At 38.0% G+C, this 17,704-nt stretch overlaps 1 protein-coding gene across 2 annotated transcripts in view; it reads left to right on the forward strand.

The window, feature by feature from the left end:
- Nucleotides 1-17,704, forward strand: part of PCCA (propionyl-CoA carboxylase subunit alpha) — a 388,477-nt gene that overhangs the window by 139,924 nt on the left and 230,849 nt on the right. For both annotated transcript variants that reach the window (XM_074963058.1, XM_074963066.1), the window contains exons 11-12: nucleotides 3,922-4,016; nucleotides 8,585-8,735. In XM_074963058.1, coding sequence (XP_074819159.1) covers nucleotides 3,922-4,016; nucleotides 8,585-8,735 — 246 coding nt within the window. The remainder of the gene's footprint in view (nucleotides 1-3,921; nucleotides 4,017-8,584; nucleotides 8,736-17,704) is intronic.

The raw sequence follows: 17,704 nt of genomic DNA on the forward strand, positions 1-17,704 counted from the left end.
AAAAATGATAAATCTTCTCCCTATTTCTCTTCCACCTCATCAAACAAGTAAGCAAAACCACCCAACGGAGTCAGTGGCAAAATTTCCTTCCATTTCAGTTGATACAGAGTTGGATCAAAAGTACTATAAAATACACAGTGAGACTAGCACCTGAAGTGGGGATGGTAGGCTATTTAAGAAGTCTAAAAATGGATTCAGAAATTAAGTTGATTTTTAAGACCCCCCAATTCAGGAAAACTCTGAAAGTCAATGGGAGTTAGTATATGCTTAAAGTTTAAATGTGCGCTCAAATGCTTTCTTATATTGGTACTTAATTTTGCAGTCCACCTTTATTCACTTCTTATTAAATAACCCTGTCTGCCTGACGTTTTTTGCTTTACCTTTCAAAAATGTTCGAATATTTCACATTTTAGAATAATGCAATACTATAAATTAAATAACATCGAATATCAAACAAGATACCATTGATTTTTATAATTTATAAATTTGAAATAAGAATAATGGATCATATTATCCTTGTAATGCTTTATAATACACCTTTACAACAATCCAGTATATCATTTTAGCTATATATTCTAACCAAGTTTAGGAGATTGACCTTGACTCATTCAGACTGCTAAACATACAAATACTTTAAGAACAGATGCCAAATATTTATTAATTTAGCAGTAGCTTTTAAACAAGATTTTTTTTTAACATTCTTGCTCAGCTCCAAAACCCTGCGAACTTAAAAATGTAAGGGTTTCCTGTGCTGAGGAATAAAACAAACACTTGTAAAACATAAGAAAAGGCTGAAACAATTAACAGGAAAAAAGAGTCCAAATAGACTTCATGGCTTGAACTGATTTTTGTAATCTTGTTCTCCTTGAATATCTGACATGAAGGATCTCAGTTTAAAGTAAAAATAAACTGAATGTCTGATTGCAAGGTATTTGGTTAAATACCAAATGCTGCAACTGGAAATGGCATTTGGCTGAATTCAAATAGGAGAGAGTGCAATAAATGTTGTTTTATTATTTAGTGTAATGAAGTGTCAGTAATAAATACCACTAATTAGTTAATCTTGCAACTTCACAAAACTGACCATTTTCTTTAGTAATTTTTTTAATATCTTGCTTTTATCACCACTAATTCGGAAAAAATACTGTAGATGGAACATGTATTTTTAATTAGAGGTAGATGGGAATTTCAGTTCACCCCAGTAGTAATTCCCACTTTCTGTAAGTGCATTTTGGCAATGAAACCTCTTCTGAAAATAATTATCATATATAATAATTATTTTATTAAACAATTATTTTTGTTTTGTTTCTAAAAATAATATGGATAATGTTCTCTAGATAAATACCCAACTCTGGATATTCCTTTGCTTACACCGTTTAGCTAGATAGTTAAAAGCAAGGTCTTAAGCCTATGTGTTAAGTACTCATATCTGCTTCTTATAAGCCAAATTTGTTGATCGTGGCAAAATAATAGTTTTAAGAAGCAGATTGCAAACGTGAGTAATGATACAAGCAGTTTCCCTAGAGACTATAGGTATCTCAGAACTGGGGAAAGGAGTGGGAGGAGTGAAGTGGGTTTCCTAACTAAGAAGGAGATAAGGGAGAACCGATCAGATAATCCCCTACCCTCACCCCCAGAAAATGTTTGTGTAAATAGGGGGAAATAAATTTGTCAGATTTCCATTGAAAATTTCTACTTTTTGTCAAAGCTGTTTTTCAATTAAAACTTGAATTTTTCTGTGGAAAGCAGACACTTTTTTCATGAAAAGCTTTGTTTAGTTACTCTCATTCCACCCCCAATTTTCTATTGAAAAACTGTTTAAATGGAAAAGCCCTAAGACGGTCTGCAATGGAGCTTGTCATAGAAAAGCAGGGCAATGAACTAGCCATTGTTGTTCCAGAAAAGCAATTCTACACAAGTGAGCATGCCCTGTCATTTGGGTTTTATTATTTAAAATAATATTTATAGTATAAGTCTCTCCTTCTCTAAAGACACTTGTCTACTGGGACTCCATGGAGTTCAGTTTCTGCAGTCATGGACTGGATGGACCAAGACTGGAATAAGAAGATAAGCTATGCTCTGTTGGATTCTCCATTCTTCTCCTCTAGCACAAGTTAATACACCCTGAAGCAATGCTGTGTTGCTCTGTTTCCTGAAGTGCGCTTCAAAACCTTCCTTTGGGGAGATTCAGGGTCCAGCTGTACTCAAGAAACTCTTATGAACTAGCAATGCATTATAATACACCTTTACAACAATGCTCTAGCAGCATTTGTGCTCTCCAGGGTCATTGGGAAGCAGTGGGATCAAGCACCAGCACAAAAGCAAAAGGCACCTCTATGGATTTCTCCTGGGGATCCCCCAAGTTCCACAGGTTAAGTGGGGACAAATTATGCTCCATCCTCACCTCTGTCCCCTAAGGATTCCTATGAAAATGTTGAGTTTGATGCTGCAAGTAGCTGATTTGGCCCTGATCCAGCAAAGCATTTTAACATATGATTAACTTTAAACACATAAGTAGTCCCATTGAAATCAAAACTTAGACTTTTGTCTCATTTGCCTGGGTTATTTCCACATTAGTTAACAATTTTGTTGTTGATGCATGAGCTGTAATGGAATCTAGCTTGCGCTCTCATAGGTCTATTTACTCTGTGGTGCTAAAAGGAACAATAAGTTGTTAAAACTTTTTTTTGCTAAAGTAAGCAGATAGGGATGAGTTCATACAGGTTTTTGAGTAAGATGGTACTATTTTTGTCTAGTCAATTTTGAGTTTGGAACTGCACTTTTAAAGGATGGGGCATGAGGACTGGCACAGACAATTGTAAATCAGAGAAGGAAGGCTAGTGGAAAAAGGTTTATAGGCAAGGAAAGTATACTTAGTACATGAAAAGGGGGGAATTGCTCCAAGAATAGGGAGCAGCATGAAATAAGATATGAAGTTGGGAAAAGCCACAGGAAGCATTAAGGAGTGAGGATGGCCTGAGCATAAATGAGAGGATTGGGCTCAGACTAGGACTGCCTATATTTTCCTTTCTTCTGACAGTTTGAAAAGCTCATGATCAATGGACAGTCCTATCCTGTTGGCCTGCATGCTTCTCCAGTCTGGATGTGTGAAATGGGACTCACTTTCATCCTGTGTCTTGCTCTTCAATGTACTAAGGTTGCAGGGACTGCAGTAGCTTCAACTGCTTGGGAAGGCTCCTTGAAACAACCAGTTAAATTTTCATCTGAATTGTTGGAGAAATCTGGATGTTACATTGCATTCTTTTCCCCTCGCTTTTGCCCAGAGACCACAATGTTTCTGAACACTTGTCTCCTATTCGAGGGGCACTGTATTGTGATTAACCCATTGAGTAGGCTCCATTAGTAACTGTTTCTGAAAGCTTTTTATCCATAGATCAATAGCAAAATTTGATATCCTTTGAGATTTTACTCCCTTTTGTTGATATAGGCTAGTGTTAACAATATACTTATGTTTGTAATACTATTTTAGGAGCTTACAATATAATTTTGTCTCCGTCCATTGATTTTCAGCTTCTTTTATTTAACTAACTTCATTTTTGTATTTCTCACAATACCTGAAATGATTGGAGCTTCATCCCCATATCCTTCATAAATACAATTTTAAAAAAATAAGTAGTGGAGATTTTAGAAAAAAGCTAGTTACTGTGTTCAGTGTTTGAAATAACATTCTCCCCATATTTATAATACAGCTAATTTTCTAGAAAGGAAATGTTCATTTCTGTTTTCAGCATGCGCTTTGCTAGAGTGCTTCTTTTTTATGTTTAATTTGGTGAAACATTTACATTTGAACTCTATGTAATGAAATCTAAGGTACACAGATGACAGCACAGACATCTGATAGTGGCATATAAAAAGGCCAAATAGATTCACTTGTTTGTTAATAGCAACATATTCTACTAGGTTTTGGCAGATAAGCATGACAATGCTTTGTGGCTGAATGAAAGAGAGTGCTCCATTCAAAGAAGAAATCAAAAGGTTGTGGAAGAGGCACCAAGGTGAGTATAAACTTCTTTCCTTGTACGTTTTTATGAGCATTGATTATGCTTTGGAAAGCTGCTACTTTTACATATTGTACAAATTTGAACAATTTTTATTCCATTAAAAAACACCGTAAAGGCAAGTAGTAGAGTTTAAGTAACCAATGTAATTCTGATGCAGAATTTAGCATTGCAATATTCTGATCTAGCTTCACAATGTTCACTCTGTGTCAAGTTATTGCAGTTTTTATTCATAACCTTGTATAAAATAGATAGTAAGAGTACTGATCAAGTATTTTAGACATACACACAGAAATTTTCTCATTTTGTGATAGCCTCCTACCAGTGAGTACAGAAGCAAAATGAAGTCTCAAACTCACTGTTCCTGAAGACGTTCATTTGCTACATTAATTGATAGGATAGCAGAATCTGGCTCTGTTTCTCAAGTGTTGAGTAGTACCTTACTCCATAGCAGGTCCCAATCAAATTAATGACCTGTCGTAATTAGGAGTCCAGTACCTCCACCTGCTCAATGTTTTTAACTCCATTGATTTTAGTAAGAGTTGAGGCACATAAGCTCTTCACAGGATTGTGTCTTAAAAGCTGTCTAATACATCGTCTTATAACATACTGCAAAGGTGTTCACCAGAAAGAATATATGGGGGAAAAGAAAAAAGTGGGAAAACCTGGATTGCTCAAAATCAGGAGGATGCCCCAAACTGCATTTAATTATCTATTATTAAATGCAACCACGTTTAGGTCTGAACTTGCAGTTGTTCAGTAGTGCAGAACAGCATTGTAGAACAATTTAGGGTGTGATGACCACATCCAATGGGCATTTAGGATCATTTTAAGTTACTTGAGTTAAAATTTGATTATGGCCATAGAGCCAACTCTCCCCATCACTTACAAATAGCATTTAGGACCTTGAGTTTGTATCTGATCTGACAGACAGTAATTTTAAGTGCAGGATATCCCATAACACAATACACTGGTTGAGCACAGACTCAGAGGAAAAAGTGCTACCTTGATTAATCATGGTCACTTCTTGCAACACCTGTGTGTTCCTCAAAGGCCTCCCATTCAAGAACCTGACTTTCTTTCAGTCGTGAGATTTGATTGCTTAAGATCACAAGATAGCGCAGCTGCTGAGGACAGAATGGTAATCGATGGAGTTCTAGTCTACGACTAGGACTACTCGGTGCTATGGTAATACAAATAACAATAACAATAATTTTGAAACATGGAGACTGCCATAGTGTGTTACAAACAACCTGAAATTTAAAAAATGATTATAGTATAACTTCCAAACTCCATGGTATCATCAAAGAAGGGAATTCTCATTGACAGTTTAGTGTAGCTGTGGCATAAAATTATGTTTCAGATGTAACAATGCTCCTCAGTTCTCAAAAGTAATCTGCTTTATATCTGAATGAAGGGAGCAGGAATATTTTGGAAAATATTTTGTATTAAAGTTGCATTGATGAACAGAGATGCTATTGGGATGGGGAGTAACATTTTGCCCATGTGTCCATCCCTGAGGCTGTAGAAACAATAAAACAAGTCAATTGTATTGTCTTTAATTGGCTGCATGATAGCTTGAAGAAGGTCTCATAACTGAAATGTCACATCTGATCATATTTTCTCCTCTTGATGCTTTTATCTTGTGAAGTCTTTTTATTCTGCAGCCTTCATGCTGCCAGAGGAACTATTTAGTTAACAGTAACAGGTATATGAGGTGGAGAAGGAGTTGAAGTCACGTTTAAAATGTTTCATTTTTAAGTCGTGTGTGATTAGGTTGGAGAAAAGGCTGTTTAGGGTGTATTGAGAGGAGGGGGTGAATTGTTTAAAAGGGAGAGAAACAATGTATGTAAAAAGTAAAGGCACTGAAGGGAATAGAAAACCTCAGTTAATTAACCTAGCTGATTGCAGAGATAATCCAGTCATTTTAGTGTATAAAGCTTAACCACATGGCATAGATCAAGTTTAGCAGTGTGACACTTCTGTTCCATTCTTCTGCGGCAGCAGGAGGCAAGAAGAGAGATCTCAGACATACATTTAGCAAATACAGGAAGATATTACTGTAGTACAGGGAAGTAACTGTCCTTTTATCCATATGAGAAGAAATAATGCTTGTTCTTGAAAAGGAATACCAAGGCTATAATTCCAAATTGGAAATGTACTGCCCTTCATAAACCATTCAAACTGTGCTCTGTGATTGATGACATCAACAGAAGACCCTTTATTGAATTATAGCTTGTTGCTATGCATTATTCTGTTACTGAAACAGAATAATAGACCCTCATCTCTTTGTATTACCAGTGCATAACCATGCCTTGGTAAGATGTGTTCATTGCTTCCCTCATCCCTTTGTTTCTTGTGATCTCACCAGAGGTGTTAGAGCAAAGACTGATACCTTTTCTGAAATCAGACATTTTGTTTTCAGATTCTTTTGTTATATGTAGCCAGCAAAGAGGGTCTTTTTCCCTAAATCTAGAGAGCTTCTTTTAACATGCCAAAAGTCTCTGGTTTATTGTCCATAAGAATCCAGATATATTACCACTCTAGGAAGGACTGAGGCCAAAGTAGTATTTTACCTATAAAGGAATGGTCTCCCCATTGTCTCTGGTTAGTCCAAAATCGGACCTCACTTTTCTTTTGCTTGAGTCCAGTATAACTCATTTTCTTGCACAAACTCTCTAAGCATTCATCTTCTAAACATTTTTCTTTCAGTTAAAAGTCTTAGGAAATACTGTAAACTAAGGCCCTGATCCAGCTTTTGACTCTGTCTGGCCAGTTCTCTGTGGTCATGTGGCACCCCACTGACTTTAGTGGGGCTCCAAGCAACTACAGGGGTCCTCCTGTGTGGTACTCCTTTGCAGGGGTGGGGCCTAATTCAGGAAGACAAGCCACAGATGCACAAAACTCACTGTTGGAGTTGGCTGACTAATTCCCCCTCTAGGCACCATGCACTTTTTTTTAATCCAACTGTCTATAAGCAAAGATCTTAGAAATGACTTAAAGCAGAAACATTCTTAAAAGTGGCCAGGTGTGGGCTAAAACTGATTCTCTATTATCTTTTTATATTTTATTTTCTTGATTGTAGTTCTGACATGTTCCTAAAATAAACGGCAACAACGGTATAATAAATATTTTTGCTTACTGCTGTTTTGTTTCTAGTAAGGGACAAATCTGATCTTTTATTTAAGATCATGTACAAGGTTCAGCATCTCCTACAGAAAACCTTTCCATTGCTTTGGTAAAAGCCACAAGAGTTTCCCTAGCTGGATAGGTTAATCTAAATCTGAACTTGTTGTGTAGTGGAGAGGAATCATCAGAATATGTGTGTTCTTGAGTTTGTAAATTCAGTGGCCTATTGGAGGTGACGTATTTAGTTTCCTGGGGTGAGGAAGCTTGACTGTTGGGGAGCAGTCTCAGCAATGGCTCCTGAGGGAGTAGCTGAGCTGCACTTCGGGGCAGAAGAACAATGCTGAATGGTGGCCATGCTGTGTTGAAGGGAATGAATCAAAATCAGAAAGCCCCACAACTAAAACTTGCAGTTTAAGGGTAAAGTTGAGAGAGAAGATTTAGGATCTGAAGGTGGAAGCTGCAAACTGTCATTGGTTATCAGATTCAATATTGTGCATGTCCTAGTCTTCTTTCATCACAACCTTGCCTGCATACAAGAAAGTCAAATTAAAACAAAAACAAAACACAGTACAGATTCTCATTCAGACTATACGAACTTCCAAAGTTTATCATAACTTGGATTACAGAGCACATAGCTATGAAACATCCAGATAATTATATTTCAAACAGATGCGGAAAACCACAACCATAGGGTTTGCTCTCGTTTATCTAGGCAGTGATATTTCCATAGTGTAGCTATTGTCTGCAGGCTTCATTATTGTCCAGAATTTTCTTTAATGTTGATTTTTAATAATTAGATGTGCTCTCCAAATAACTGATGACTTTTTAGGTTATATTGTTTTTCAAGATCTCAGTGTTGTACAATGTGTATATTGATTTAATTTATATCTTGAAAGCATTTTCCTGTAATTTGTCTTGAAGGTACTCTCAGTACTGACATGCATTAATACTGGTTTCCAAGAGTGCTGAATGCTGCATTTAATCTTTATTTTTTAAAGCAATTTAGAATGAAATAATCTGTTCGTTCTAAAGTTGTGCTAATCTTCTGAGCATGGATGGAAGTACAGGAATTAATAGTCTGTTTCCAATTTTAAGGAAAATTAATTTGGAGTAATATAGGGTGTGAATTTAAAGCACAATATTAGCTCCCCATATGGTTAAAACTAATTCAGAATAAGGCACTCTTATTCCAGAATAAGAGTGTCTACACAGGGAGTTAATCAGGAAAAGCTCTTCCAGAATAACTCCTGGTGTAAATAAGCCCTTAACGTGTTTATTCAATAGTAGAGAGATAATATAGTGCATTTGACTGACCAGAAGTGGTGTCCTATTTAATTTACATGGGTTTTTTTTTTGCCCTCTTTTGTATGTAGCTTAAGAAAAGGATACAATTCTGTTTTTCTAACTAAAGAAAGGCACTTTTTCTGAATTTGTAGCACTTTTCTGGACCCTGAGACACGAAGAGCAATGGGAGAACAAGCAGTAGCTCTTGCCAAAGCTGTAAAATATTCCTCTGCTGGAACTGTAGAATTCCTTGTGGACACCAAGAAGAATTTCTACTTTTTGGAAATGAACACTAGACTTCAGGTAAGAAAAACAACTGTTCAGATTCAGAGACAGGATTATTTAAAATAAAATTATAAAATCCCTCCAAACTTAGAGCCTGATCCTGTAAAGATCTATATATATGAGTAACTTTACACTGATGTTAATAGGTCTACTCGCATGAGTAAGCTAATGTGCCCAAATCTTTGCAGGAATGGGGCCCTTGCAGAGCACATAGAAATGAGCATTCAGTGCGTTGCTCTTTGTTACACTTGACCTAAAGACCTTGCAAGAGGTCACAGTTAAGTGCTACTGTGAGTTCACAGTAAGTGGCTAGCCACTGTGTTTTGATACTTTTCCCTCTTGGTAACAGAAATTTCCATGTATTTTTCATGCTTTGATGAAAGTTTGTTGAGTTTTACCAGCAAGGTGATTAAACTACACAATGATGTCAGAAATAAAAACATTGACACGTTGAATACTATTTTAAGTCATGAATATAGTACAAAAATACTAAAAAAGGATAGCTCTGTGGATTTCAAGTGGTGTTTGCACTTAATTGTGGAATTGATAATGTGAAATAGAAATGGCTGGGAATAATCCCTTTTTAAAAAGTTATATTTTTTATTAAAGGTTCCTGTTTAATAGCCAGTGTGTCAAAAAAAACCACTATTGATAAGCTTTCTTCTGCTGCTACTTTAACATACCAATAATAGCTATATAAGGAAACAGGGTGCATATCTTAAAATCTGTGTAGCATTCGTGAAGATATGACAACATAACTTGCCAAATCTCATGTAAACAAGTAAAATATTCTCCCCTTTCTTCTCCCCCTTCCCCCATGATATCGAAGCGTTAAAGATTAGCAGTTCATTTTCTGTATCTAAAAAGAACCAAAATGTGAAACGATGCAATAGGAACAATAAAATTTGTTCAAATTGCAGCAGCTTTTTAACTCACTAACTGGGCCAGATTCTGCCTGCTTCTTTATACAGGTCTGCAGTGATGGGGAGGGTAAAAGGAGCTCCTCCTACTTCCATTGTCCATGCTCAACCTGCATAAGGGCCAGGCACATTTGTAGAGAATGGAGCACAGGGACCACACCCTTAGGTTGGGAAGGGGCACAGAGGAGGTGGTGGGGCCTGTCAAGCTGTCTGGAGTGGCTCATGAGCATGAGTACTAACCTCAGGGCATACTGAAGAAGCATGGCAGAAACCCCAAATTGGTTGAGAGTTCTCGTTTATCTTACCACCCAGGCAAGCTTGCCTTTGTGTTAGTCCCTTACAACAAAAATCACAACAATATTCAGATTACTCCCAGTCCCAAAGGAGCTGTCACTTACCCCAGGTCACCTTAGCTCCTACACCAAAGACAACACTTGTAGTCAGTCCTATAATAAACTAACTACAGATTTATTAACTAAGAAAAGAAATGAGAGTTATTTACAAGGTTAAAGCAGGTACACACACACACACACACACACACACACGATACAGTCTAGGTCCCAGAAAGTAATAGAAGCTGCTGTAATATGCAAGCTTTATAATTTCTCTAGGGCTAACCCAGGCCAAGCACTGGGGAACGCTTGCTTATGCTTAAAGATCTTTGCCCATCAGAGTTCAAGCAGCATAGAGATCATCAGTTCCTTCTTGTCGGGGATTTTTCCCTCAGCATTCAAGCTGATGGGACACGTCCACCTACAGGTCTCTTCTTCATGAGTGTGGTGAGGAGCAATCAATAGAGTCTTTGTCCTTTGATGTTTCACAATGGCTCAGTTGGTTTCAATGGGCCTGTGACATTCTATACCTTGGGGGAGTGTACTGTAACCCCCATATTCGTCATTTTTATATAATCGTGATCTTGCATATAAAGCATGCCTTGTAAGGTATCGGGGGAAAGGTTATGATCTTCTGAAAGTCATTTTTCTATCCATATATGTATGTCATTAATGCATATGAAGTTATGAGAATTGTGTTGTATGGTTGTCACTAAAACATGCCTTAAGTTGGGGAATCAGCCAGATATTAGCTCCCCAGAGGCAACAGCAAGGAAAGTAACCAACACCCAGATGGGTTTCAAACAACCAATCAACAACCATTGTCCAGCAAGGGAGGTACAATTCAGTGACTCACCTGCATAAGGCCACACCAGGGGAATTGCTCAACCTTGCCTGGAGACTCAGCAATGCCCCCAGACATGCCTGGACTTGTGCTCCCCAAGCACATGGGACTGAGGTTATAAAACAGAACACAGTAGCCACATGCGGGGCTTTTCTCCTTCACCCACCTGCACTGCAAGCAACAAGGACACTCTGAAGACTCCAACTGAGGGGACTGGCTCAGATTTCAAGGGTGAAATCTGTATACTACGGACTGCAATATCCAGTGGGATGAGGAAAACTGTTTAATCTAGATGTTGCCCAGTCTAATAGGGTTGAAAGTTTGGACTGCATGCTTATATTTTCTTTTCCTTTGGTAACTAACTCTGACTTTTGCCTATCACTTAATATCACTTAAAATCTACCTTTTATAATCAATAAATTTGTTTAACTGTTTATCTTTACCAGTGAGTTTGTTTGAAGTGTGTGGCAAATCTGCTCAGGTTTTGCAAGGGCTGGTGTATATTCACTTTCCATTGACGAAGTGGTGAACCAATTAATAAATTAGAACTGCTCATCTTGAGCATTGCAAGACAGTGTATTCCTGAGGTACAGTGCTGGGAGCTGGGGGGTTTTGGCCCTGGTGCCTTTCTCTGTGTGATTCATGAATGACTCTGGGAGCATTCATGCAATCTAGCCGAGTGTGGGGCTCCACATGCTGTTGTGCTGGGTGATCACAGAGCCTGGAGGGGTGTGCTGCTGGTCACTATGCTTGTTAAAGACAGCCCAGGCTGGAGAGAGTTGAGGAGGCACAGCGGTCCCACAGTCCCAGGCTGCACCCCGGGGATTCCGTCACAGGGCCTTCTTGTGTGCAGGACCTAGCATCTTCTGTAGGAAGCCAACATTTTACATTATTTAATGCTTCCTGCTTCATGAGTTACACAGCTACAGAGGCTTACAGTGCAAACACTCAATATAGCCTTATAACATGAAGTAAAGATGTTACATGAGATTAATACATGCAGCATCCTACAAGCATTTCATAAAGTCTAAACACTTTTTTGAATACCTATTTAAATAATAATACTAAAACACAGGGGAGCCAGACCGGTTTCCAGCTATACATTCATCAGTGTTCAGTTGGGGCCTAGGAGCCTTGGCATGAGCTGGCACCTGATCTGCCAGCATTATAGGCCATAAACCTATCTTCCCTTCCATAAGCCTGCACTGGAGAGAAGGCTGCACCCTATAACACTGATCTTCCTACACTACAAGGAGTGCTTTTTTGATGCCTGCCCTGATATTGTATAGCTCTGCACTGCTGTTACTATGACTATGTCTACCAGGCACAATTTAGCCCTATGTCAGATTTGATGAGAAGTGGTAAGGATTAATCACTAGACAAGTTGCCAATTTATTGGCCATTAAAGTGCTAGTAAACGCTTGTTTCTTCTGTATATACATTCTGTACATTTATAATTCCCAGTTTGTCTAGCATTTCATATAAAGCTTCTGATAAATCTTTTTGTGATTATGAAAATTCATATAGGATACAATCCTAACCTGATGCCAACAGGGATACAGGATCCTAAATTTTCTCCTTTAACACAGTGTTCATTATCTATTAAGGTGTTAGGCTGAAATACAAATGTGATCAGTAGAGTACCCATGTGCTCAATTCTGTCTGTAGCTTTTTTTTTATCATTGTATGTCTGTCGGTTTTGCGCTGTAATATGTGGTGGTAAAAATCTTCCGATTCCTCAACATCAAACTCATTCAGTTGTGAATATCTCCAAATTGACAAGAAAAAAGCCATCAGAATGGATTGAATGCCATCTTTAGAAACTTTAAAGACTTCTTTCAAATATTGTGTGAGCAGTTTGAGAGGTCCCCTCTAATAGTAGACCCATTCTTTCCAAGTCTTAAGAAATTTACTAACCTTAAATTACAATACTTATGTACATTCTCTAATTCTACTATCTATCTTGGCTCTGTATTATCTGTAATTAGCATTTCAGTTTGAGGCTGGAGGGTAGCAATTTTCTTTGTTTCTTCTCCAAGCTTTCCCAATTGATCTGTCACTTTTCCCAGCTCTCAAACTTGAGTTTCTGTTCCACGAACAGATATGTAACTAGCATCTAGTTTTTGCTCCCTTCTATTATGAGCCAAACATAGACAGTCTAATGAACGATCTCCAAATTTAACTTTAGAACCAGGAGAGTCTCCAGATGTCCATGTATTTGCACTCACTCTTATTGGTACATGCTTCAGCTTTCTGCCTCTTGTACCTTGTAATTGCTTATGAATCAGGATTGCTAGCGAGTTTACTCTTTCTGCTAGTTTGTGCAGAGCTCCCTGTATTTAGAGAAACTTTTCTTGAGGGTCAGTTTATTAATAGGTTAAAGTGTGCCAAGCCTATGCTTGGGCACACTTCAGGCATTATTCCCTTTACCTTTTGGCATCCTCAAAATTCATCCTAAATAAAATGTGCAGTTATGTCACAGCCTTCATTTAGCCCAGAATCAGTCCCAGCTAGGGACTGATTGGGAATTTTTCTGCTATATGTTTTTTTGGTCAGAAAATGCTGATTCATGTAAACTGAAACTTTTAGTGGAAACATCTGTTTCAACAAAACTGACGTCAGGAAGGTTTTTCAGGTCTAGGATTGGGTGTAGGGAGGAGGAGAAAGAGACTGATCCATCTCAGAATAGCTAATAGCAGTGGTTAGGTCACTCACTTGGGTTGTGTGAGTGCCCAGGTTCAAGTTACTGCTCTGCTTGATTTGGAGTAAGGACATGGTCTCCCACATCCCATGTGAGTACCCTAATCACTAGGCTATACAGTCTCTCTCTCTGGCCCAGTGAATAGTTAATTATTTACACAAAGCAGAACAGTTCCAGAAGGAGAGATTGAGAAAGACATTAGAATAGGCAGTAGCCTGGTGATTAGGGCACTCACCTGGGATGTGGGAGACCCAGGTTCAGGTCCTTACGCTAAACTGGACAGAGCAGGGTCTCACATCCCAGGTGTGTGTCCTAACCACCAAGCTGCTGGCTATTCTGGCGTGGGTTGGTGTTAACTACATTGGGGCAGATCCTTTCCTCTGTTCCAGATCCTTTCCTCTGTTCCAAACTCTTTATGCTGCCTACTTACCTTCCTTAGGCATGTTGAGCATAGTTCAGAAACATCTGCAGTGTGTCTTACCCTATCATGTGGTTTTTAAATTTTTTGAGGGAGGTGCTATCTTTTGATCAATTCCTTGGGAAGATTCTTTTTTACCACACAATCTTGTAAACAAGCACAAATAAAGGATGTTTATGTTTTTTTATTTCTGTGCTAAATGTTGCAATACAGTATGAAGTTGGGAGACAGAAAACCAGTGTACCAGCAATATGATTTCTATTATAGTTTAGATGAATTGTTTGTTACAGATGTTTTACTCTCAATCAGTGGTTCAGGGAAAGTGAATTATTATTTGCTGTCAGCAGAAAAATTTTACACCTAACTGTCCTGCCATATGCTGATGACTACAAGAGGATCTGAGATCAGCTAATTTTGTTAGAGAATAAATCATTCTTGCTATCATGCAGAAAGTATACAGACTTAGATGCTTCCCATATCAGTTACAAGTGAGCTTGCTGTGTATTGTCATGTACTACACATTTGGAATAGCGTTCAGGCAGAGTTACCACTGTTAGGAGCAGAGCATATGTTGCATATTTGATCCTTTATAGTCACTCGAGGAGTGCATTGGTTTGTGTTACTTAGTTGTCATTTGGTTAATAAAAAGTAGTCATAATCAAGAATAGTGTCAACATGCTTTGAAATAAATTAAAAGCAGAATCTCAGCTCTAAACCTTCCTAGCTTGAGAGCTGTGTCAAAATTTTCCTTTCTAGCAAACAAATTCAAAATGATTGTTTTTCTTGCTTTAGGAACACTTCAGTTGAAATATTATTTCTATTAGGCTTTAGATCTAGAGACACTAATGCTTGTGAAAAAGGCGTATATGTAATGTAGAGGTGTACAATGTTGCTAAATTTCCTCTAATTATCTGATGAGGGCAAAAAAGGTTTTCAAAATGTTAGAAGTAATTGTAGTACTTCAAATTCAGAAACATAACCATTTAGTTTATGGAAAATATATTATGGGATTGCCCAAGAGATGACAACAGTTATTTAAGCAATTTAGTATGTATAATCCAGGGATTTAGGCCAATCTGTATACATACAGTGTCGTGATTTTTTTTTAAACCAGGTTTGTTTGATATAATATTAAAAGGTTATTTGTATAAACAGACTCAGAATGAGATGGAAAATATTGCATATAGATCATGAGAAGTGATCGTGATGTTCTCTTCTCATGTAACAATTCTGTTGAATATTTTTGTAGCACACAATTTTAATTTCTTATTTAGGAAAAAAGAGGAGTTGTGGTTAGATAGAAGTAAGGAAGCATTAGTGTATCATGTTTGTGTCAGGTTTACTAGAAGAAAATTACATGTCTGTCTCTGTGGTAGTGCTTCCACGTTTATTTCCATTATAGCCTGTTCCAGATCTATCATATGTAAGCATGTTGTTTAAGTTTATCTTAAACGTGCGAGCCCTGAGATTGTTTACTAAATGTCCATAACATGTATAAAAGTGTTGTCCAGCAGCAAAATTCTTGTTTCTCTTGTCAACGTGTGAACAATTTCTGGAAAGTGCCATGCTATAGTTATGGTATGGCATACTACTGGCAACACTCAGTGCAAATCTTTAAAGCTATGATTTTACATTTGAGGAATTTTGTCCATCCTTACATGTGTCTGTATTTTGTTTGCTTGTTTTTTTGCTGACCTGATGAAGACCGTTGAAAAGAGAGAGAGGGAGACATACCTTCCAGAATAGCTAATAGTCCAGATTTTAGGGTACTCACCTGGGATGTGATAGACATAGGTTCAAGTCTCTACTCTGGATTTCCAAGTGCTGTTGCCAGAAAATTATATTCTGTCTTACATTTTTTTGTTTTTTAAAAGAAAATTCAACACACAGCCTATGAATGTAAGTGTTCTGGAAATGGCTTTTGACCGGTCTGCTGCAACTGTTGACTGTTTTATGTCCGTATAGCACAATAATGGGAAAAATATCCTTGCAAAGTAAAATTGACAGAACAGAATTCCATATCTAGGTAGTAGATCTACCAAAACACCAAAAACGTCAGGCGGAGCAGGTACTTGAATCTGGGTCTCCCATGTTGCAGGTGAATGCCCTGACCAGTGGGCTGTTAGCCATGCAGGGGTGGGTTAGTCTGTCTGTTTCTTTTGTGAAAAATTTTGAAAGGTCTCGGGTTTGTCCTGATGCAGAAAGGGAAAATATTTTAAAACCTTGACAGTTTTCATGGGATGGGAAACTGATTTTTGTCCAACTCTTGTAATGAACTCAGTGTAAATAACTAGATAGATACAACTAGAAGTTGTGTTTTCTGCTACCTGTAGCAAATCCCTGAGAAAGTAAGTGATAGTTTTTGTTGGCTGGTTTGTCGTTTTTTGTGGGGGAGGTGAGGTAGGTGGGTGGGAAGGGGTGGTTATCATTGTATCAGAAGACTGCAATATTAAGAAATGTGAAGTGTCTCAAAGTAAAATTTCAAATGATGACAACTGCAATTTGCTGAGGCCTGTTGTTCAGGTTTCTTAATGTTGCATTGCTGCATTCATTTCGCGTAGTCCACCAGACAGGCATCAGATGGGAAAGGCTTTCAGTTGTTACTAACCTGGGCTGGGTTTAAACTACTGACCGAGAGGTGAAAGGTTTCTTCTCCTGTTACCAATCCCCTAAGCCTCCCAGAATCCAGTCTTCACAAAGTTTATGCCGGCTGTCCATGCCTGTTGGGCCGGAGGAAAAGGTGATTTTCCTGCCAGACAAGACTCCTTTACACAAGAGGGTCAGCTGACAACAGTTAACTAGATTTTGCCATGCTCTTGCCTCTTTAATGCAACTTCCATTATATAGCCACTAGCTGTTTGCTGCTTCTCAAACTCTCAGAAAGAACTACAGAAAAACGTTGCGAATTGTTATTGATAGAAGAGACTGCATTGTTTCCAAAGTCACTGAATCTGATGGATGCCGTTAATAGAGCTGCCAACACATGGAATAATGTCTCAGGCCATGTCTACACTAGCACTTAAGTCGCAAAACTTTTGTCACTCGGGTGTGAAAAAAATACACCCCCTCCCCCCTGAGCAACATGAGTGTTTATGCCACCAAAACTTGTGTGCACAGCGCTATGTCGGTGGGAGACACTCTCCCGCTGATAAAGCTACCACCGTGCATTGAGGTGGTTTTATTATATCGACAGGAGATTTCTCTCCTGTTGGCATAATGTGGCTACACGAGTGCTCTTACAGCGGCACAGCTGTAAGCTTGTAAGCACAGATGTGGCCTCAGATATGATACCACCACGTGCCGGTAATAAAATATATCAGAGTGGAAAACAAAGGAAATTTTTTTTTGACATTGAGAATAAGCCTGAGAAAGAAACCAAAGAGTTTATTAGTTTTAGTTGTTTGGATATGAAGAATATTTCAGAATGTGACCACAGCCAGCTTAGTTAGAGGACTTCAGGAGGACTCAGAGATTATTGCTGAATATAATGCAAGCAAGAGGAAATAGAAGCTCTAGAAAGAAAGGTATAAGAGTCTTTATCAAGTGTGAAATGGGAAGGAAATTCTGTAGAATTAACAGACTGTCAGGATTTTTGAATAGCAGGATTTTAGTTTACACAGAAATCTTGAAATTTTGAACAAGGAAATGTGTTGGATTTTCAAAGGCTACTTGTCAGAAAATTATACTTTTTTTAAAAATTGAACACAGCCTATGAATATAAGCATTCTGGAAATGACTTTTGACCTGTCTGCTAACTATGGGATGTTACATG

Source organism: Natator depressus, chromosome 1 (genome assembly GCF_965152275.1).
Source record: "Natator depressus isolate rNatDep1 chromosome 1, rNatDep2.hap1, whole genome shotgun sequence".
NCBI lineage: Eukaryota > Metazoa > Chordata > Testudines > Cheloniidae > Natator > Natator depressus.